This window comes from Bufo bufo, chromosome 1 (genome assembly GCF_905171765.1).
Source record: "Bufo bufo chromosome 1, aBufBuf1.1, whole genome shotgun sequence".
NCBI classification, from domain to species: domain Eukaryota; kingdom Metazoa; phylum Chordata; class Amphibia; order Anura; family Bufonidae; genus Bufo; species Bufo bufo.
In genome coordinates, this window is record NC_053389.1 from 189604714 (window position 1) to 189627596 (window position 22883).

Here is a 22883-nt window from a genome sequence, read left to right on the forward strand (position 1 = left end):
TCTTCATAATATCCTCCAAACGCGCTCCAGCTAGTGCCATAGATGTCGCAGAGGCTCCTCTAGTGGAATGAGCAGTGAAGATCGCAGTATCCACTCCTGCTAACGTCATAACCCATTTTACCCAACGGGCTAATGTGATCGTGGAGACTGGACGGAAAGGACGCCGATAGGACAGAAAAAGCTCAGGAGAAGACAAGGAACGATGAGAGGCCATACGAGACTCATATTCCTGAAGACATAATACTGGACAAAGAGCAGGAGAATCTGGGAAACTGGGGTACGAGACCGACCGAATATTGGTTTTGGTGCGACGTGTGATGTTGAACACGACCCCATCAGGAGTGAAAGAACGAGCGTCGTGATCCAAAGCGCGGACATCTGACACTCTCTTGCAAGAAATTAAACAGAATAAAGAGACTAGTTTGGCTGCAAGTTGACGGAGGGAGAGGTCCGTATTAGAGGGCCATGAGGAAAACAAGGAAAGGATCAAAGAGACATCCCAAGTGGAAGAGAAGCGAGGCCTGGGAGGGCGAGAGAGACGGGAACCCTTGAGAAGTCTGCAAACGAGAGGATGCTGACCAGCGGGACACCCGCCAAACCCTTGATGAAATGCGGAAATGGCAGAACGGTACAAATTGATGGTACGATAAGCCTTGCCTTCTTCAAAAAGTGAAGCAAGAAACTGAAGAATTTCCGTTACAGAACTTGAAATGGGATCCAGGTGTCTAGCCAGGCACCAATCAGTCCAGGACCTCCAGGCTGATCGATAAGCTCGTCTGGTTCCCGGTGCCCAAGCTTCGTCCAATAGACGTCTAGCTGTTTCCGAAATTCCAGCGATGTCCCAGGGATCCCTGAAATTCTGCATGCCAGGAGCTGAAGAGAGCCGTTGATGATGAGAGGGTGTCCTAAACCTGCTGGATCCAACAAGAGGTCTGGAAAGACCGGAAGAAGTAGAGGGCATTGGATCAGACATTCCATGAGTTGAGGGAACCAGGATTGTGTGGGCCAGAATGGAATTATGAGTACAAGATCCGCTCCCTGATGGCGGACCTGAGACAATACTCGAGATATCATCGCAAATGGGGGAAAGGCGTATGCGAGGTGGCCGGTCCAATCCTGGAGGAACGCATCGATTGCTTCTGCGTCCGGGTCTGGACGCCAGCTGTAAAAGCGTGGAAGTTGGGCGTTCAAACGGGACGCAAAGAGGTCTAAAGAGAATGGACCCCAATGGGAGGATATGGATGAGAATACTGTGCAATCTAACTTCCAATCTCCCGAGTCCGACAGGAAACGTGAGCTCCAGTCTGCTTGAGTATTGTGGAGTCCTGGCAAATACTCAGCCGTAACTGTGATTTCTCTGGCTAGGCAGAATGTCCAGAAGTCCCGAGCCAATCTGGATAGGATCGCAGAATGTGTGCCTCCCATGGCATTGACATATCGGACTGCGGAAATGTTGTCCATCCGTAGTTTGACGCAAATTCTGGATAAGCCGCTCGCAAAACTGCGAACTGCAAAACAACCCGCCAGAAGTTCTAAGGCGTTGATGTGGAGCTTGGATTCCTCTGGTGACCAAGGCCCTCCGGTCATTACACCTTCGCAGTAAGCACCCCAGCCGAGAAGGCTGGCATCCGAGTCTATCGTGAAGTCCGGTCGGGGACTCAATAATGCCTTCCCGTTCCATGTCTCCAAGTTGTGGATCCACCACGTTAGTTCTTCTCTGGTGTCCTCGTCCAAGGTGACTAAATCTGCGTAAGATGCTCCCGCATGAAGATGAGCAATCTTGAGACGCTGCATGCCGCGATAGTGTAAGGGAGCCGGAAATACTGCTTGAATTGACGAGGATAGGAGGCCTATGACTCAGGCAAGATGCCGCAGAGGAACTTGCTGGAGAGACAGAGTATGAAGAAGTTCCTTGCGAATGGCGCGAACCTTGGCAGTTGGAAGGCTGAGAGACACTGTGGACGAATTGATAGTGAAGCCCAAGAATTCTATGGATTGGGCAGGAGTCAGTGATGACTTCTCCAGGTTGAGTAGGAATCCCAACTGGGATAACAGATCCATGGACCATTGTAGATGCGTAAGAAGGACTGAAGGGTCCTGGGCCATGATGAGGATATCGTCCAGATAAATAATCAGACGAATACCCCGAGCTCGGAGGTAGGATATAACTGGACGCAGAATCTTGGTGAAGCACCAAGGGGCCGAGGATAGGCCGAAGGGTAGGCATGTGAATCTCCAAATCTCCGCGTCCCAGAGGAAGCAAAGGAGATCCCTGGATGATTCGGCAACCGGAACTGTCAGGTAGGCATCTTTCAGGTCTAATTTGACCATCCAATCTCCTTGGAGGAGCATATCTTTGAGGAGATGAATGCCCTCCATCTTGAAGTGCCGGTATCGCACGAAGGCGTTTAGTGCCCGGAGGTTGATCACGGGTCGCATCTGGCCTCCTTTTTTGGCCACAAGGAACACACTGCTTATGATACCCTCGGATGAGGAGGGAGCTCGCTCTATGGCGCCTTTCTGACATAGTGCAGTCAATTCTTGATGTAATAGCAGGTGCATTGAGGACGAGAGAATCACAGGATATGGGTGAGGGATCTGGATTTGGGAGCAAACCAGCTCTATGTGAAACCCTTGGATGGTAGCAAGGACCCATGGATCGGTCGTGATGGTTGACCAGACATGGGAAAAAAGACGGAGCCTGCCCCCCACCCAAGGAATCAAAGGAGACATTGGTATATGACTTACCGAAAGGGCGTCTAGAAGATGAACCTCTGGCTCCACGTGAACGCCATGAAGATCCGCGGGTGGGGAAGAAGGTGGGCGGCTGTCGGAATTCCTGGTTAAAGGGACGATAGGAGAAGGAGCCTCGACCCGAACCCCGGGTCTGGTATGATGAACGGCCGGACAGGCGGCCCCTAGAGCTGCCGGCCCTGTTAGAGACCCGTCCCTGGAAGACTCGCCTCATCGATGTTTGGGCCTTATCAAGGGCGGTAAAGGCTCCTACAAATCGGGACAGATCCTTAATGAAGGTATCTCCAAATAGCAATCCTTGAGCCTCTTTACCTGCTTCTGTCAGGGCTAAATTAGAGAGCTTAGGCTCGATTTTGAAAAGGATTGCTTTTCTTCTCTCTATAGAGAGTGAGGTATTCACATTACCCGTGATGCACACGGCACGTTGTACCCATCCCCGGAGTTCCTCCGGATCCACCAGAGTGTTCTGGGTTCTGGCCGACTCTGCCAGTTCAAATATTTTTGTAAGTGGGCCCAAAAGGTCCAATAATTTGTCCTGACAGGACTTCAAGGCCGATTCAAGGCCCTTTCTAGGGTTCCAGCCCGATTTTGATAGGAATTGGCACATTTTCGGATCAACTACGGGCGTTTCACAGACCTTATTGGGAATAATAGGTCTGGGGCATTCAGCTTTTAGCTTATTACGCGCCTCCTTAGAGAGGGGTTGGCGCACACGGGCCTCTAGGTATTTGGCCACATGGGGAGATGGGAGCCACTCCGCCGACCTCGGATGATGGATTGCATCAGGGTCAAAAAGGGGTTCACCCGCGGGATCCAAAATGGCCGAGGATTCCAGAGGAACCTCAATGGATGCAGTAGGCAGTGTATTAGGTACTGAGGATGGACCCGGATGGTCCGTATCCAAAGAATCCTCCTCCTCCTCCATATCTATAAAGTCCGAAGACTGGTACAGAGCCTCCTCATCAGATTCGGAAACCGAACCACTCTCAAATTGCGCTCTGGCGCATTTCCATTGCCTCGCCTTTTCTGCCTGGCGGGCGTAGGCTCTCTTGCGCGAATGATGCGCGCCATCTTGGGTGGCTATTACTCCACCAGTCGTATTGGTTCTGGAGGCTGGTAACCCCTTTTCAGGTTTTGAGGAGGAAGGATGAGCCATAAGGGCCTCAGAGATGGAGCTGGAAATGGCTGAGGACATGGATCCCATAGCGGTCTGAATTGCAGCAGCCACAGAGCGTTGAATCGCTAAGGACTGCGCCTCAGAATAAATGGTATCTGATTCCTGGACATGAGGGGTAACATCCAAACCCTCAGGGACAGGGCTACTCCCATGTACGTTGTCCCTAGACATAATGTAAAATGGGGCAATAGAAACGCTTTTTTACCTCAGTAAAGTTAGCTAATATCACTCCCCAGGTAATGTGCTGGACAAGGAGAAGCTAATTAATAAGTATATATAAGAATATTTTATAAAATGAGGGTCCGGAGAGCAGACAGAAAATATGCTGTGACAGAAGCAAATCCCGGTGTTCGTAGGTAAGAAACGGCCGAAATCCCGCTAAATCTCGCGAGATCTCGGCGATTCTAAGCGCAGAGCGCGCGAAACTATGCCGCAGCAGGAAGAAGACGAAATGGCGGCCAAAATCGCGCGAGACTTCGGCCGTCTGAGGTGAAAACTGTGAGCAGCAGCGGCGCAGACAAGGTAAGGGCTAGAAGACCGCAACACAGATAAAAACGCCAAGCAGGGCGAGAAAAAACGGGGAGACTGAACCCTAATAAGGGAAAGGGAAGCCAAATAAATAAAACACCTATAAAGGAAAATATATATATATTACCTCCAGAGCGGAGGGGGGGAGGGAAAACCCCCCAAGCACAAGGAGGTTAAACTATCACAGAACCAATATAGATAAATACCACAGTAAAATAAATGCAATTGTCAGAATTATATCCCCCACAGATATATATGGGAAAAAACTAGTACTTATCTGTGAGGGGAGCAGCAAAGAAAGAGGAGGAGTCAACAGAGCCAGAGACTATTATACTGGCACAGTGGGGAGGAGCTGGTTGCCATGGTTATCAGTTTGATTGATGCTTTTTTCTTTGCTGCTGTGAGTTTTAGTAAAGAAAGAGAAAGCAATAGGAGCCTCCGTGTCGTGTAATAAAATCGTGCTCCTACGTGGATCTTGTTTGCTGCAGACTACTAACTTGTCTGAAATTGGCATAAGACTTCCTTTGCACACTTTTTTGCTTGAGTTTGTTTTTCAGGGGCAAGAAAAGCTTGTGTTTTGACCCCTTTTTCATGTTTTATTTTGTGGCTTTTGTAACTGTATACTTAGGCTACTTTCACACTTGCGGCAGTGATAGGGCAAGCAGTTCTGTCGCCGGAACTGCCTGCCAGATCCGGTAAAACGTATGCAAACTGATGGCATTAGTAAGACTGATCAGGATCATGATCAGTCTTAAAAATGCCTGATCAGTCAAAAAAATGCATTGAAATGCCGGATCCGTCTTTCTGGTGTCATCCGGCAAAACTGATCCGGCATTTACGTTTTTCACCTTTTTTCTGGTCTGTGCATGCGCAGACAGGAAGGACGGATCCGGCATTCCGGTATTTTAGCACTAATACATTCCTATAGGCAATCAGGCAAGTCTTCAGTTTTTTTCGCCGGAGATAAAACCGTAGCACGCTACGGTTTTCTCTTTTGCCTGATCAGTCAAAATGACTGAACTGAAGACATCCTGATGCATCCTGAACAGATTACTCTCCATTCAGAATGCATGGGGATAAAACTGATCAGTTCTTTTCCGGTATAGAGCCCCTGTGATGGAACTCTATGCCGGAAAAGAAAACCACTAGTGTGAAAGTACCCTAAAGAACAGTAATTCTTTTCAGGTATTTTCCAACTCCCATAGAGATTCCTTTGGGAAAAGAATAATTAGTACAATGCTTTGCTCTTAGCCATTCTTGGATGTTTTAGCTGTGTGTTTTGGGTTATTATCTTGTTGGAGGACCCATGACCTGTGATTGAGACCAAGTTTTCTGACACTGGGCAGCACATTTCGCTCCAGAATGCCTTGATACTCTTGAGATTTCATTGTACCCAGCACAGATTCAAGACACCCTGTGCCAGATGCAGCAAAGTAGCCTCAAAACATAACCGAGCCTCTTGCATGTTTCACAGTAGGTACAATGTTTTGCTCTTTGTATGCTTCATATTTGCATCTGGAACATAGAGCTGATGTGATTTGCCAAAAAGGTCCAGTTTTGTCTCATCTGTCCAAAGGACATTGTCCCAGAAGCTTTGTAGCTTGTCAATATGCATTTTGGCAAATTCCAGTCTTGCTTTTTTATGATTTGCTTTCAACAGTGGTTTCCTCCACGGTCGTCTTCCATTAAGGCCTCCTGCACACGACCGTTGTGTGCACCTGTGGCCGTTGTGCCGTTTTCCGTTTCTTTTCGCGGACCCATTGACTTTCAATGGGTCCGTGGAAAAAACGGAAAATGCACCGTTTTGCAGCCGCATCCGTGATCCGTGTTTCCTGGCCGTGAAAAAAATATGACCTGTCCTATTTTTTTCACGGCCAACGGTTCACGGACCCATTCAAGTCAATGGGTCCGTGAAAGAACACGGATGCACACAAGATTGGCATCCGTGTCCGTGATCCGTGGCCGTAGGTTACTTTTTATACAGACGGATCCGAAGATCCGTCTGCATAAAAGCTTTTTCATAGCGTGATGGGGACGCTTCAGGTTAGAATATACTAAAAGAACTGTGTACATGACTGCCCCCTGCTGCCTGGCAGGTGCTGCCAGGCAGCAGGATGCAGACCCCCCCCTGTAGTTAACACATTAGTGGCCAGTGGGCCCCCCCTGTAGTTAACACATTGGTGGCCAGTGCGGCCGGCCCCCCCTCCCCTGTAGTTAACTCGTTGGTGGCCAGTGGGCCCCCCCTGTAGTTAACACATTGGTGGCCAGTGCGGCCGGCCCCCCCTCCCCTGTAGTTAACTCGTTGGTGGCCAGTGGGCCCCCCTCCCTCCCCTGTAGTTAACTCGTTGGTGGCCAGTGGGCCCTCTCCCCTCCCTCCCCCTCCTAATTAAAATCTCCCCCCTATCATTGGTGGCAGCGGAGTGTACCGATCAGAGTCCCAGTTTAATCGCTGGGGCTCCGATCGGTAACCATGGCAACCAGGACGCTACTGCTGTCCCGGTTGCCATGGTTACTTAGCAATTTGTAGAACCATTATACTTACCTGCGAGCTGCGATCTCTGCGTCTGGCCGGGAGCTCCTCCTACTGGTAAGTCACAGGTCCGGCTGGGAGCTCCTCCTACTGGTAAGTGACAGGTCCGGCCGGGAGCTCCTCTTACTGGTAAGTGACAGGTCCGGCCGGGAGCTCCTCCTACTGGTAAGTGACATGACCTGTCACTTACCAGTAGGAGGAGCTCCCGGCCGGACCTGTCACTTACCAGTAGGAGGAGCTCCCGGCCAGACGCAGAGATCGCAGCTCGCAGGTAAGTATAATGGTTCTACAAATTGCTAAGTAACCATGGCAACCGGGACTGCAGTAGCGTCCTGGTTGCCATGGTTACCGATCGGAGCCCCAGCGATTAAACTGGGACTCCGATCGGTACACTCCGCTGCCACCAATGATAGGGGGGGGGAGATTTTAATTAGGAGGGGGAGGGAGGGGAGAAGGCCCACTGGCCACCAACGAGTTAACTACAGGGGAGGGAGGGGGGCCGGCCGCACTGGCCACCAATGAGTTAACTACAGGGGAGGGGGGGCCCACTGGCCACCAATGAGTTAACTACAGGGGAGGGGGGGGGGCGGCCGCACTGGCCACCAATGAGTTAACTACAGGGGAGGGGGGGGGGGCGGCCGCACTGGCCACCAATGAGTTAACTACAGGGGAGGGAGGGGCGGCCACACTGGCCACCAATGTGTTAACTACAGGGGGGGGGGGGTCTGCCCCCTGCTGCCTGGCAGGGGGCAGTCATGTACACAGTTCTTTTAGTATATTCTAACCTGAAGCGTCCCCATCACCATGGGAACGCCTCTGTGTTAGAATATACTGTCGGATTTGAGTTTCACGATGTAACTCAAATCCGACGGTATATTCTAACATAGAGGCGTTCCCATGGTGATGGGGACGCTTCAAGTTAAAATATACCATCGGATTGGAGAAAACTCTGATCCGATGGTATATTAACTCCTGACTTTACATTGAAAGTCAATGGGGGACGGATCCGTTTGAAATTGCACCATATTGTGTCAACGTCAAACGGATCCGTCCCCATTGACTTGCATTGTAATTCAGGACGGATCCGTTTGGCTCCGCACGGCCTGACGGACACCAAAATGAAATTTTTTTCATGTCCGTGGATACTCCAAAAATCAAGGAAGACCCACGGACGAAAAAAACGGCCACGGATCACGGAAAAACGGGACCCGTTTTTGCAGACCGCAAAATAATACGTTCGTGTGCAGGAGGCCTAAGTCCATTTGGTCTAAGACAGCGACTGACGGTGCAATCTGACACTGATGGACCTTGGAGTTCATCTCTAATCTCTTTGGAAGTTGTTCCGAGCTCTATGGTTAACATTCGTATTATCCGTCTCTTTATTATGTCATCAGTTTTCCTCTTGCGGCTACATCCAGGGAGGTTGGCTACAGTCCCGCAGACCTTAAACTTCAGATAATTGGGGTCATTTATCAAACTGATGTAAAGTAGAACTGGCTTAGTTGCTCATAGCAAACAGTCAGATTCCACTTTTAATTTTTCACAGCTCCATTGGAAAATGAAAGGTGGAATCTGATTGGTTGCTATGGGAAACTAAGCCAGTTCTACTTTACACCAGTTTGATAAATGACCCCAAATATGTGTAACTGTAGTAACAGGAACATCAAGCTGTTTGGAGATGGTCTTATTTACTTTACCTTTAACATGTTTGTCTATAATTTTCTTTCTAATCTCCTGAGACAACTCTCTCCTTAGCTTTCTTTGGTCCATGTTCAGTGTGGTACCCACCATGATACCAAACAGCACAGTGACTACTTTTCCCCCTATAAAGGGGTTCTCCGGGCTTAACCTTTTTTTTTTTATTAAAAGCTAACCTGTGGAGGAAAGATTATTGAGCACATACTTACCTTCCACAGCGCAGCCGGTTCCAAGATCCACCACCCGCTCACGTGACTGCTCCTGTCAGGCTTTCTTGTCTTCCGGTGAGCCTTCGTCTTCTTCTCTTCCTTTCTTGTGCAGGAGACAGATCGCCATGAATGACGTCACCGCCTCCTGCAAAAGAAAGCTCCGCCCAACCGTCTTCACTTACAATGCAAGCGCACTATGCTTAATCATAGTGCGCATGCGTGGGATTGCCGCTTTCTGCAGTGTACAGGCTTCTATGTGAAGCCTGTACTGACTCCTGCACAGCGCAATGTAAGCGCTGTGCAGGAGTGACAGCATAGAGGCTGATCGCTATGCTGTTCATGTCCCTGGGGGAACTTTGGATGGCACAATGGGGGCAATGGATGGCACAAGAGGTCAATGGATGGCACAAGGGGGCATTGGATGGCACAGCCACTGGATGGCAAACGGGGGGCACGGGATGGCACAAGGGGGGCAATGGATGGCAGAATGGGGGCGCTGTGGATGTCACTGTTATGGGGGCGCTGTGGACGTCACTGTTATGGGGGCGCTGTGGACGTCACTGTTATGGGGGCGCTGTGGACGTCACTGTTATGGGGGCGCTGTGGACGTCACAGTTATGGGGGCGCTGTGGACGTCACAGTTATGGGGGCCCTGTGGACGTCACAGTTATGGGGGCCCTGTGGATTTATTTATTTTATGCACTTATATAGCGCTACTATATTCCGCAGCACTTTACAGACCTTAGAATCCAATTGTCCCCAATGGGCCTCACAATCTAAAGTCCCTATCAGTATATCTTTGAAGTGTGGGAGGAAACCAGAGTACCCGGAGGAAACCCACGCAAACACGGGGAGAACATACAAACTCTATGCAGATGTTGTCCTTGGTTGGATTCGAACCTAGGACCCCAGCGCTGCCCTGCATTGGATGTCACTGTTATGGGCACTGGGTATAAATGATATGGCTCGTGCACAGAACAGTTTCGGTTTTGCAGTCTACAAGTTACGGATCCACTAAATAAGGTTACTGTCCATGTGCAATTCACATTTTTTTTGCAGTCCTATTGAGTTCTATGGGTTTTAGACTTGCATTATAAGGACCGGAATAGGACATGTTCTATCTTTCGTAGAACTGACATACGGATGTGGAAAGCACATGGACGCCATCAGTGTGTTTTCTACATCTGTATGTCAGTTCCAGTAAAGACAGAACATGTCCTATTCTGGTCCTCAAAATTAGGACCTCAAATCCATAGACCTCAATGGGACTGCAAAAAATGTGGATCGCAAAATGGATACGGTTGTGTGCAGAAGGGTTTAGATACACAGCTCAGCAGGTTGTACAGTCCTGATCAAAAGTTTAAAGGGTTTCTACCACTTCATTTTCACATAATTAGCTTTCAGACACTAGCGATCCGCTAGTGTCTGCTCTCCCAAACAATCCTAATATAACTGTTTATTGTCCTGCCGTTTCGCTAAAAATCGAACTTATATAGATATGCTAATGCGCCTCTAGGTGCTATGGGGGCGTCATTAGCACCTAGAGGCTCGGTCTACCTTCACAAAATGCCGCCGGCCAGCGTGTCCCTCCAGCCCGCCCATCTCCTTTGGAATGCGATCAAGCGGACAAATTCTCACGCATGCGCCGTGCGCGTCTGTATTCGGCGCATGCGCAGTGAATGTCTGACCGCTTCCCTGCACAGACATCTCCACTGCGCCTGTTCCTCGGAGCACTATGACGTCATCGGCGCAGGCGCAGTGGAGATTTCGGAGCAGGGAAGCGGTCAGACATTCACTGCGCATGCGTCGAATACAGACGCGCATGCGCGAGAATTTGTCCGCTTGATCACATTCTGGAGGAGATGGGCGGGCTGGAGGGACGCGCTGGGCGGCGGCAGTTTGTGAAGGTAGACCGAGCCTCTAGGTGATAATGACGCCCCCATAGCACCTAGAGGCTCATTAGCATATCTATATAAGTTCGATTTTTAGCGAAACGGCAAGACAATAAACAGTTATATTAGGATTATTTGGGAGAGCAGACACTAGCGGATCGTAGAAACCCTTTAAGACCACTTGAAAAATGGCAAAAAATCATATTTAGCATGGCTGGATCTTAACAAGGTTCCAAGTAGAGCTTCAACATGCAACAAGAAGAAATGGGAGTGAGACAAAACATTTTTTTAGCATTCAATTATTTGAAAATAACGATTAAATTGAAACAGGCTGTTTTTCAGCTGATCCAAATTTATTACACTCTGGAGATGGTGAGGGAAGAGCCTGTGGATGGTCAGTGATGAGTTTAGATATACAGCTCAGCAGGCTGTATCACACAGGATAGGATTAGATACAGATGTGCTTCCTGCTTCCAGCTGTTTATTACACTCTGGAGATGGAGGGAAGAGACTGTGGACGGTCAGTGATGAGTTTAGATATACAGCTCAGCAGGCTGTATCACACAGGATAGGATTAGATACAGATGTGCTTCCTGCTTCCAGCTGTTTATTACACTCTGGAGATGGAGGGAAGAGCCTGTGGACGGTCAGTGATGGGATTAGACACTGGGTGAGAAGTAGATTAATGTCTGGGTGTAGAAAGACACAGGTGTTGAAGTGGTTGTGGCTGCTGCAGACAGAGCAGTGGGGGGCGTGGCCAGCCTATGACTCATCTCTGTGCAGTGCAGCCAGGCTTGTGTATCAATAAAGTTATGTATTCAACAAAACAAGAATGGAAGAAAGTAAACAGATTTGCCAGGAATCCGGCAAAACATATGCAAACTGATGGCATTTGTCAGATGGATCCGGATGCGGATCCGTCTGACAAATGCATAGAAAAACCCGGAACCGTCTCCGGTATAAATTTTTTTGCAATTTTTTTCCGGTCTGCGCATGCGGATCCGTTTTGCTGGAAAACTTAATGACGGATCCGGCTCTAATACACTTCAATGTAAATTAATGCCGAATCCGGCATGTGTTTAGTCTTTTTGGCCGGAGAGAAAACTGCAGCATGCTGTGGTATTATCTCCGTCCTGAAATGGCAAAAAGACTGAACTGAAGACATCCTGATGCATCCTGAACGGATTGCTCTCCATTCAGAATGCATGGGGATGAAATTGATCAGTTCTTTTCTGGTATTGAGCCCCTAGGACGGAACTCAGTGGAAAAGAATAATGCAGGTGTAAAAGTACCCTAATACAATTTAAAAATTGGTAGCAAGATCCTGGTCAAAACTAAATATGCCGCAGGGCCCTTGCAGTCATAGCCACTTGCTGTAGCACTGCTATATAAAATAGGCTGAATCGTATAAACAGACTAATGTTCCCAATACTACTAAATGCTTAAAGGGAACCTGTCATGTGGATATTTGATTATAATCTAACTAATTATATACAATCATTAACTACTAAAGTGCCTTAGATGTATTCACTTACTGGTGTGACAGATGGTTACCTCATAATATACACACAAAGATGTCACATGCTAATGAGCTGATTGGAGTCCGGCGTGATGTCATTGAGTCCAGCGTATATTTAATTCAGAGCTATAGCCACTCCCCTGCCCACCTGCTGCTGGTTCATATGGAAACAAACTGTCAATCAGCAGCAGGTGGGCGGGGAGAGTCAGGAGCTCATGAATATTCATGACTCATCATTATCAGCTGGAGCTTTTCAATACAAGATGTTGGCAGATTGACTGGGTCAATTAAAGAAAGTGACCCAGCATTGTGCTAAGAGAATCAGTCACTTATTTATGTTGCCCTTAGTTAGGACACCATAAAACTGGTGATAGGTTCCCTTTAACCACCTCCTGACCGCCTAACGCACGGATGCGTCCGGAAGGTGGTCGATTCATTCCTCCTGGACGCATCCGTGCGTCATCTCGCGAGACGCGAGATTTCCTGTGAACGCGCGCACACAGGCGCGCGCGCGCTCACAGGAACGGAAGGTAAGAGAGTGGATCTCCAGCCTGCCAGCGGCGATCGTTCGCTGGCAGGCTGGAGATGTGATTTTTTTAACCCCTAACAGGTATATTAGACGCTGTTATGATAACAGCGTCTAATATACCTGCTACCTGGTCCTCGGGTGGTCCCTTTTGTTTGGATCGACCACCAGAGGACACAGGTAGCTCAGTAAAGTAGCACCAACCACCACTACACTACACCCCCCCCCGTCACTTATTAACCCCTTATTCACCCCTGATCACCCCCCTGTCATTGATAACCCCCTGTAAGGCTCCATTCAGAGGTCCGTATGAATTTTACGGATCCACTGATAGATGGATCGGATCCGCAAAACACATACGGACGTCTGAATGGAGCCTTACAGGGGGGTGATCACCCCATATAGACTCCCTGATCACCCCCCTGTCATTGATCACCCCCCTGTAAGGCTCCATTCAGACATTTTTTTGGCCCAAGTTAGCGGAAATTATTATTTTATTTATTACAAAGTCTCATATTCCACTAACTTGTGTCAAAAAATAAAATCTCACATGAACCCACCATACCCCTCACGAAATCCAAATGCGTAAAATTTTTTACACATTTATATTCCAGACTTCTTCTCACGCTTTAGGGCCCCTAGAATGCCAGGGCAGAATAAATACCCCACATGTGACCCCATTTCGGAAAGAAGACACCCCAAGGTATTCCGTGAGGGGCATATTGAGTCCATGAAAGATTGAAATTTTTGTCCCAAGTTAGCGGAAAGGGAGACTTTGTGAGAAAAAAAATAATAATATCAATTTCCGCTAACTTGTGCCAAAAAATTTCTATGAACTCGCCATGCCCCTCATTGAATACCTTGGGGTGTCTTCTTTCCAAAATGGGGTCACATGTGGGGTATTTATACTGCTCTGGCATTCTAGGGGCCCTAAAGCGTGAGAAGAAGTCTGGGATCCAAATGTCTAAAAATGCCCTCATAAAATGAATGTGGGCCCCTTTGCGCATCTAGGCTGCAAAAAAGTGTCACACATGTGGTATCGCCGTACTCAGGAGAAGTTGGGCAATGTGTTTTGGGGTGTCATTTTACATATACCCATGCTGGGTGAGAGAAATATCTTGGTCAAATGCCAACTTTGTATAAAAAATGGGAAAAGTTGTCTTTTGCCGAGATATTTCTCTCACCCAGCATGAGTATATGTAAAATGACACCCCAAAACACATTGCCCAACTTCTCCTGAATACGGCGATACCACATGTGTGACACTTTTTTGCAGCCTAGGTGGGCAAAGGGGCCCACATTCCAAAGAGCACCTTTAGGATTTCACAGGTCATTTACCTACTTACCACACATTAGGGCCCCTGGAAAATGGTATAGTGAGTTCATGGAAGTTTTTATTTTTTGTCACAAGTTAGTGGAATATGAGACTTTGTAAGGAAAAAAAAAAAAATCATAATTTTCCACTAACTTGTGACAAAAAATATAAAATTCTAGGAACTCGCCATGCCCCTCACGGAATACCTTGGGGTGTCTTCTTTCCAAAATGGGGTCACTTGTGGGGTAGTTATACTGCCCTGGCATTTTAGGGGCCGAATGCGTGAGAAGTGGTTTGAAATCAAAATCTGTAAAAAATGGCCGGTGAAATCCGAAAGGTGCTCTTTGGAATGTGGGCCCCTTTGCCCACCTAGGCTGCAAAAAAGTGTCACACATGTGGTATCGCCGTACTCAGGAGAAGTTGGGCAATGTGTTTTGGGGTGTCATTTTACATATACCCATGCTGGGTGAGATAAATATCTTGGTCAAATGCCAACTTTGTATAAAAAAATGGGAAAAGATGTCTTTTGCCAAGATATTTCTCTCACCCAGCATGGGTATATGTAAAATGACACCCCAAAACACATTGCCCAACTTCTCCTGAGTACGGCGATACCACATGTGTGACACTTTTTTGCAGCCTAGGTGGGCAAAGGGGCCCACATTCCAAAGAGCACCTTTTGGATTTCACCGGTCATTTTTTACACATTTTGATTTCAAACTACTTACCACACATTTGGGCCCCTGGAATGCCAGGGCAGTATAACTACCCCACAAGTGACCCCATTTTGGAAAGAAGACACCCCAAGGTATTCGCTGATGGGCATAGTGAGTTCATAGAAGTTTTTATTTTTTGTCACAAGTTAGTGGAATATGAGACTTTGTAAGAAAAAGAAATAAATAAAAAATCATCATTTTCCACTAACTTGTGACAAAAAATAAAAAGTTCTATGAACTCACTATGCCCATCAGCGAATACCTTAGGGTGTCTACTTTCCGAAATGGGGTCATTTGTGGGGTGTTTGTACTGTCTGGCCATTGTAGAACCTCAGGAAACATGACAGGTGCTCAGAAAGTCAGAGTTGCTTCAAAAAGCGGAAATTCACATTTTTGTACCATAGTTTGTAAACGCTATAACTTTTACCCAAACCATTTTTTTTTACCCAAACATTTTTTATTTATCAAAGACATGTAGAACAATACATTTTGAGAAAAATGTATATATGGATGTCGTTTTTTTTGCAAAATTTTACAACTGAAAGTGAAAAATGTAATTTTTTTGCAAAACGTTAAATTTCGATTAATAACAAAAAAAGTTAAAATGTCAGCAGCAATGAAATACCACCAAATGAAAGCTCTATTAGTGAGAAGAAAAGGAGGTAAAATTCATTTGGGTGGTAAGTTGCATGACCGAGCAATAAACGGTGAAAGTAGGGTAGGTCAGAAGTGTAAAAAGTGGCCTGGTCTTTAAGGGTGTTTAAGCTATAGGGGCTGAGGTGGTTAAAGACGTTGTCGCACGAAAAATATTCTACAGTTTTTTGTAATTGCATGTAATTAAAAATTCTGTATAGCCACTGAGTTATTCAATAAAATGTATCTGCATACCGCCACCTGCTGTTTGTTCTTTTTCTTATTTCTTTGTCCGGCTCACTGAGATGGCCGCACATGCTCAGTTTCATTCTTCATCTGCCTCCTGAGCTGTGATAGGGAGAGCATGGACACGCCCCCTTAGCAGCAGTAGAAAGGACACGCCCCCTTAGCAGCAGCAGAAAAGACACTCCCCTTGAGCTGTCAGCTTGATATAAATCTAGCAGAGCAATGAATGTGGAGATCTCTGGATCCATGTGAGGTACAGGGCTGGTTCTAGCTTTGTTAGAAAGAGATTGTCATGTACTATATGATGTCTGATTTTCATTTTTTACATCAATCATGGGATAACCCCTTTAAGGTGTTAGTTCTATAGTGGTTGAGTAGACATTCAATGTCCTTTTAAGGCCTAGTTCACACTTCAGTGATTAGATCAGTGATTTCCATCAGTGATTATAAGGCATAACCAGAAGCGGAGCCTCCACAGAGATAAGGCATAGTGAAAAGATTTGCACCTGTTTGTTAATTCTGACCTGCACCTGGTTTTGGCTCAAAATCACATATGAAAATCACTGAACTAGGCCTAAGGGCTCATGCACACGACCATATGTATTTTGCGGTCTGCAAAACACAGATCCGCAAAAAATACGGATGATGTCCATGTGCATTCTGTTTGTTTCGGAACGGAACAGTTGGGCCCTAATAGAACAGTCCTATCCTTGTCCGTAATGCGGACAATAATAGGACGTTTTGTATTTTTTTGAGGAACGGACATGCGGACATACACACAACAGAATGCACATGGAGTAACTTCCATTTTTTTTTTGCGTACCTATTGAAATAAATGGTTATGCATACAGTCTGCAAAAAAAACAAACAAAAAAAAATACAGAATGGACAAGGAGAGAAAATACGTTCGTGTGCATGAGCCCTAAATCAAATCTTGACTGTATGCAGCGTAAGCACTTTTCACCAACTCAGAAGTCCTTGCTTGTAATCCGTCTTATCCAGATGCATACTGAGACTGTTCCCAATCATTGTGTGATATTGGGGCCTGGAGTATGTCTGTAGCAGTAATACTGTGGTTTTAACTCACTCGGCAACTGTCCGCTTCTTCTGCCCAGAATAGAAAGTGTGTCTTTAGCCAAAACGCAGAACCGGGTATGGAATCGTAAATGTATAATGCCTCATTCACACGTCAGTGTCTGTTCAGTGATTTCCATCAGTGATTGTGAGACAAAACCAAGTGCGGCTCTAAACACAGAACAGGTGCAGCTCTTTCCCTTATACCTTATGTCTGTGGAGGCTTCAGTCCTGGCTAACAATCACTGATGGAAATCACTGACATGTGAATGAGGCATTAGAGCAAGGTTTGTTTGTGTCAATCTTTTACAATATCAGCAGCAGATGCAGGACCTCAGAACAGCAGCTTGGCTAAAAGCAGGACTCTGATGTGAGTCCTGCTTAAGCCTCATTCACACGTCAGTAAGCTGTACGTGTTCTCCACGGACAGTACACGTCCCCATTAATTTTAATGTGTGTATTCAGACATCAGTGTTTTAGACTACTTTCACACGCGTTTTGGGCGGATCCGTCATGGATCTGCAAAAACGGATCCGTTACAATAATACAACCGCATGCATCCGTCATGAACGGATCCGTCATGAACTCCACTGAAAGTCAATGGGAGACGGAACAGTTTTCTATTGTGCCAGATTGTGTCAGTTTCGCCAAGCGGACACCAAAACGCTGCAAGCAGTGTTTTGGTGTCCGCCTCCAAAGCGGAATGGAGACTACTCGAAGGCAAACTGATGTATTCTGAGCGGATCCTTTTCCATTTAGAATGCACTAGGGAGCTGATCTGTTTTGGACCGCTTTGAAAATTATTTTTCAGCTGTTCAAAGTCAGTGAAACACGGACTCACGGATCCTTCACGGATGCATCACTGACCACCTTCTCACAGATTTGAGCACGGACACAGACGTGTGAATGAGACTTTATAGCGAAGTTAAAATGCTTAGCCAAAAAAAGAAAAATTAATAAAAAGCAAAGTGTGACACCAGTCAAAATGCACTTATTACAATTTTCCAATGACATGTCTGTAAATAATATTTGTAAAAGCATCAAACCTCTCATTTTTACATGGGGAACGGGTACACTATCCCATATAAACGAATACAATCACAAACAACTACATTTTAACCGTAGGCTTTTTATTGCCCTCAAGTCTTTCCCAAATGAAATTGCATTGATAATGGCAAAAACAAAAATATAAATTTTTTTCAACAAGAACAATAAATGCAAGTAATACCAAAAAGCAAATTGCATGTAATAAAAAGCATATAATATATAAAGGAACAATGTTTGAGTCGTGCCCCAGAGTGCAATCAAATATATATATCAATGACATTAAATACCTTTACTGTAAGGTCGCCCTATATAAAAATGCCAGCACATGAAAAGTAGATCAGCTGAGTCACAGGATTAGTTAGTGATGTGACACAATGTAGATGGCGGAACTAAATAACTGGGAGAGAATATGGGGTTTTCACTATGGCTCATTGAAATGTCACACACTATATAGCCCTCAATGAATACAAATTAACTTGCAAATATGCATTGTAATAAAGCCTCTAACCTTACAGGATGTGAGACTTCAGACCTGCACATATAGTAGGGAAGTTACATCCCTTTAAAAACACTGGATACGCACTAAACGTCTGATTGGTGGGGATCGCTGCTGTTCATGGGGCCTCACTCATCCATTTCCGTGATGGCATCACTAGTAACATTATAGGTGGCACCTTGACTGGTAAAATAACAATCAATGACGTCACAATTGAAATGACAGATAACCTTTCATTTGTGTCACTAGTGAAATGACCTGCTGCCCCTTCACCGGTGTCACTAGTGAAATGACCTGCTGCCCCTTCACCGGTGTCACTAGTGAAACGACAGGCTGCCCCTTCACCGGTGTCACTAGTGAAACGACAGGCTGCCCCTTCACCGGTGTCACTAGTGAAACGACAGGCTGTCCCTTCACCGGTGTCACTAGTGAAATGACAGGCTGTCCCTTCACCGGTGTCACTAGTGAAACGACAGGCTGTCCCTTCACCGGTGTCACTAGTGAAACGACAGGCTGTCCCTTCACCGGTGTCACTAGTGAAATGACAGGCTGTCCCTTCACCGGTGTCACTAGTGAAATGACAGGCTGTCCTTCACTGCCATCATTGTACTTTCTCAGTATACAAACAGTACAGGATTAGAATCTAAAGTCAAATTGTGTGAGATCAGATATGACGTACAACAAATGTATGTGCTTCAGATGAGGAATTAGGAAACAAAAGGTTCAAAGCACAAGTACAATAAAATGCTAAAATGAAATAAAAATACAGAGAAACGCCACACATCAGCAGTGAAAATCATACATAGGAAACAGGCCTTGTGTACCTCCCACATACATACAACGCGGCAGAAACCAGGGCCTCACTTATGATTTTAACCTGTTTTGGCACTGCTTCAAATATCAGTAATGTCTCAGTACTTCATGATGAAGGAAAAGCCAGAGGTTGAGGTTTACCCCACCTATCCTCCACTACTGTAAGATCTAGCTCTATGGTCCTCTTAAAAACCTTGAATATTCTAACTACTTCATTAGCACTAAGATGTCTCCAACACCTGGATTTCCGTGGTTTTGCTGTAGAGAGAACCTTTGGCTTGCTCAGTGTAGTGTCCAAGGCCTACAATGAATACTTCCAATCACGCTTTCTTTTCCTTCTACTTTTGGGATGATCAGACCATGAACATGCAATAGCTGTCGGCATAGTGATTGTCCACATATCTGCTATCAACATTGACTGACGCGCAAAGGATAAGTGGTTATAAGACACCCTGACACCACTTATCACTAGGGAATACAAAGAAATCAGACCAAACGGCAGAGGTAAACCTTTACATTTAAAAGAGATGGAATTCTGTTTAAAAAAAAAACGTACTTGACTAGTTCCAGCCCTTTCAATGTTCTGAAACAGTTGTACTTGTAGATGTGAAGTTTTGTATCTTCCTTTTAAAGGGGTATTCCATCTTAGTCGTTTATGGCATATCCATGTCTCATAAATGCAATCTCATCTATGGGATCTGTACCCATTTCTAGAAGGGGTACCCCAACCCACCTGTTGAGGAGGCCACTGCATCCAGACAAAGAATGGAAAGGTGACCATTCATGTGTGTGGCTGTGTCCATTCACTTCTATGGGAGTTACAAAAACAGCCCAGCTGTGAACCCCATAGAAATGAATGTAGAGAGGAAGCATATACGTACACCTTTGCAGATGCTACTTCACTATGAGAGGTGTGGGTCTGGGTACCCAGTTTTGGAGTTTGGTGTGGGTTCCAGAGGTGGGACCCACATGTAAGATGGTAATGCCCCTTTAAATAAGGCAAATACCATTAGCGTCAGTGGCCTTTAAACACCAAAATATATCAATGTAGTAAGCAACCATAAAGATTTATTTCACAATTAAAGGGGAATTCAATCTTAATCACATTTTCTATGGAGAGTGGAGACCCTCAACACTTCCACAAACAAAGGGGCTTTGGTTGGAAGTGTGCATATGCCTCCTTCCGGACAGACGTAATATGGGTCCAATTCACTGTAATACCTGGACCTCCTGCATGTCTACCAGATAGTATCCTATGGTGATGTAAGTCTGGGTCAGTAGAGCCATGGAAGGTCCAGGTGTAAAATGTCTAAAATGCGCCCATATTATGACTGACAGCAAACTAATTGAGAACCTATGATGCAGCGCTCGTTCAGAAGCACCATTTGTTTAATGGTTCTGTGTTTGGTATGTACGATCACGAGCCATTGAAAGGGATGGTGCATCTAACTGAGTTCTGTGTCAGATTACAGAGATGACCAGGGGCGGACTGGGAACTAAAAGTGTCCTTACGCTGTAGGTAGGTTCAAACTGTTAAAAGATGGGGCAACACTGAGCAATATACTGCCCCGGCTGAACCAAATACCACAGTGCAGCACAACCACTGTGCGCCACCGTATTCAACTGTATTACCATCCTGAGGATACGGATACAATTGAATTCGGGAGGGCACCTGCTGGCCAGGTGCATAGGAAAGAATCAGTTCGTCATGTACCCACGTGGAAGCCGTGAGGAGGACTTGGATGGCCCTCCTAGACATCACCCCACCAAGATATTTCCCTGTAGGATTAATGGCCAATCCGCCCCTGGAGATGACCAAGTAGCACCAGGAGTGTTGGATAGGACTACAGCCCCTTCATCTTGAGAACTACCTCACAAGCCAACATCCTTATGAACATCTAAGAGACAACTAAAGATGGCGTTACCATTTGAATAATCTTTGTTTCTTAAAAGGGTCCCTTAATAAAAATCTGATCACAATGTGCCCCCTTCTGGGACCACAGCAATCAATTGGAATGTGTGGGGAAACCTGGCAGTAAGTGTTCAATTTCATTGCAGCGCCACCACAGGGTACATTATGTATTACACAGTGTCTATTAATGTGTTGTCTATTAAATACAGGACAGGGTGCACTCTGTAGCCTTTCTCCACTGTAGTCAAAGAGAGAAGGGTCCTGAACAGAGGGACCCCCTCTATTAACTCAGAATTCACAAATTGGGTGTATGAAAATAGTTTTTCTACATTGAAAAAGTAAAGCAGATGATTCTACATGAGTAGATCAGGGAAAAAAGGCAAAACTAAAAATATCATGTTAACTAGGGAATGAACACACCACTTACATGATGACCTCATTTCCATCTCCGCTGTAGATCCACTGACTCCCAGGCTCCTCTTCTGCTGTCCAAGATGGCCGAACCGCTTCTCAGACTACCTGATTGGTAGTCCTAGGCACTCCCTGCCGCCCTTGGGTTGGCCAGCACAACTCACATGAGCAGTGCTGGCCAACCCAAGAGCTACACAGGACAAGTAGGAAGTGTCTTGGGCTCCCAATGCACAGTGTACATAAGGTGGTCTGAGAATCGGCAGAACAGGAGCAGCTGAGAAGATGAAAAGAAGGGCACCATTTAGGTGTACTGTTCGCTCCCCACTTAATGTGAATTGTTTTTCTTGAGCTGGAGGAATAATGGTACAAAAAAATGCACAGAAAAACAGCCAAACACTCCAATAAAGTTACTACAACAGTAAAGCAAGCCAAATAAATAGCATATTAAAAAATAATGAGCAAATTGAGGTATGAAGAAATCCAGGAAACAAACTGTGGAATGGTATAAAACAATTGCATTGATTTGCGACACGCTTCACTATAAGCTGTAAGAACGTAGAACATATAAGGCACCAGCTCACACATGGCACTTGTCCACCCCTCACAAGATGCTCAGTCACATTGCACCTCATACAGTAAGTCAGGAATGAGCTCCTTCTACACAGGAACACTGACCTGCGAGATGGGCCGCTTGCTGCCATGATTGTACTGCATGTAAGGCAGTTCATACAGTCTGCCGAGTTATTATTGGACCTTGTGGCTGTGAAATAATGCAATGGTCCCTGTATTTGACAGCAATTTATTGTTGGCTTTTTTTCTTGCTCCTTGATGGTAACTTTAAAGATGTTTGAAAGACTGGCATGAGACGAAACAATCTACATCTTATCCAGCTTGAACAGACTCAGAATATCGAGCAGAGCTTGTCGGATGTGTTTGCCAAAACGGTGGGAATCCTGCAGAGAGGAAAAATGGACTGATTACTGCACGAAATCGCTGCGCTGTACTCACAAGGACCAGGAGACCAGACTATGGAGGAATCGTGTGAACTTTGTCATATGCAATACAATTCCTTTCATCCGGAATTAATAGGACCTGGATTATGGAAACCTGATTCTGGAGGCTCGTATTAACAGTAGAAACGCTTCCAGAACAATCCAATATACAACTATCCCTTTGTTCAATAAAATCTAATAAAAAAAAGTCTTATGCCTTTCATCTTGTGATCCTTGCTGAGGTCATTAGGGAAAGGAAGAAAGTCCGCTGGGACTATTGAGGAAGTGTAAGGGGTGCTGTGACTACTGGGAAAGTGTCAGACCACTGAACCTGTGACTACTGGGGAGGTCTATGGGAGATCTTCTTTGACTATTTAGGATGTGAGAGGAGATCT

The 22883-nt window shown here is 46.0% G+C and overlaps 1 protein-coding gene across 10 annotated transcripts in view; it reads right to left on the reverse strand.

Moving 5' to 3' along the window:
- Positions 1–17926: 17926 nt before the first annotated feature.
- The window catches only part of CPT1C (carnitine palmitoyltransferase 1C), an 82988-nt gene continuing 78031 nt past the window's right edge, over positions 17927–22883 (reverse strand). For 4 of the 10 annotated variants that reach the window (XM_040433723.1, XM_040433658.1, XM_040433665.1 and 1 more), the window contains exons 19-20: positions 18691–22449; positions 17927–18618 (exon numbers count right to left, since the gene is read on the reverse strand). In XM_040433723.1, the coding sequence (XP_040289657.1) occupies positions 22372–22449 (78 nt within the window). In that variant the 3' untranslated portion in view covers positions 17927–18618; positions 18691–22371. Of the gene's footprint in view, positions 22450–22883 lie in introns of all 10 variants that reach the window. The other 6 variants (XM_040433715.1, XM_040433709.1, XM_040433701.1 and 3 more) reach the window with 6 other exon arrangements.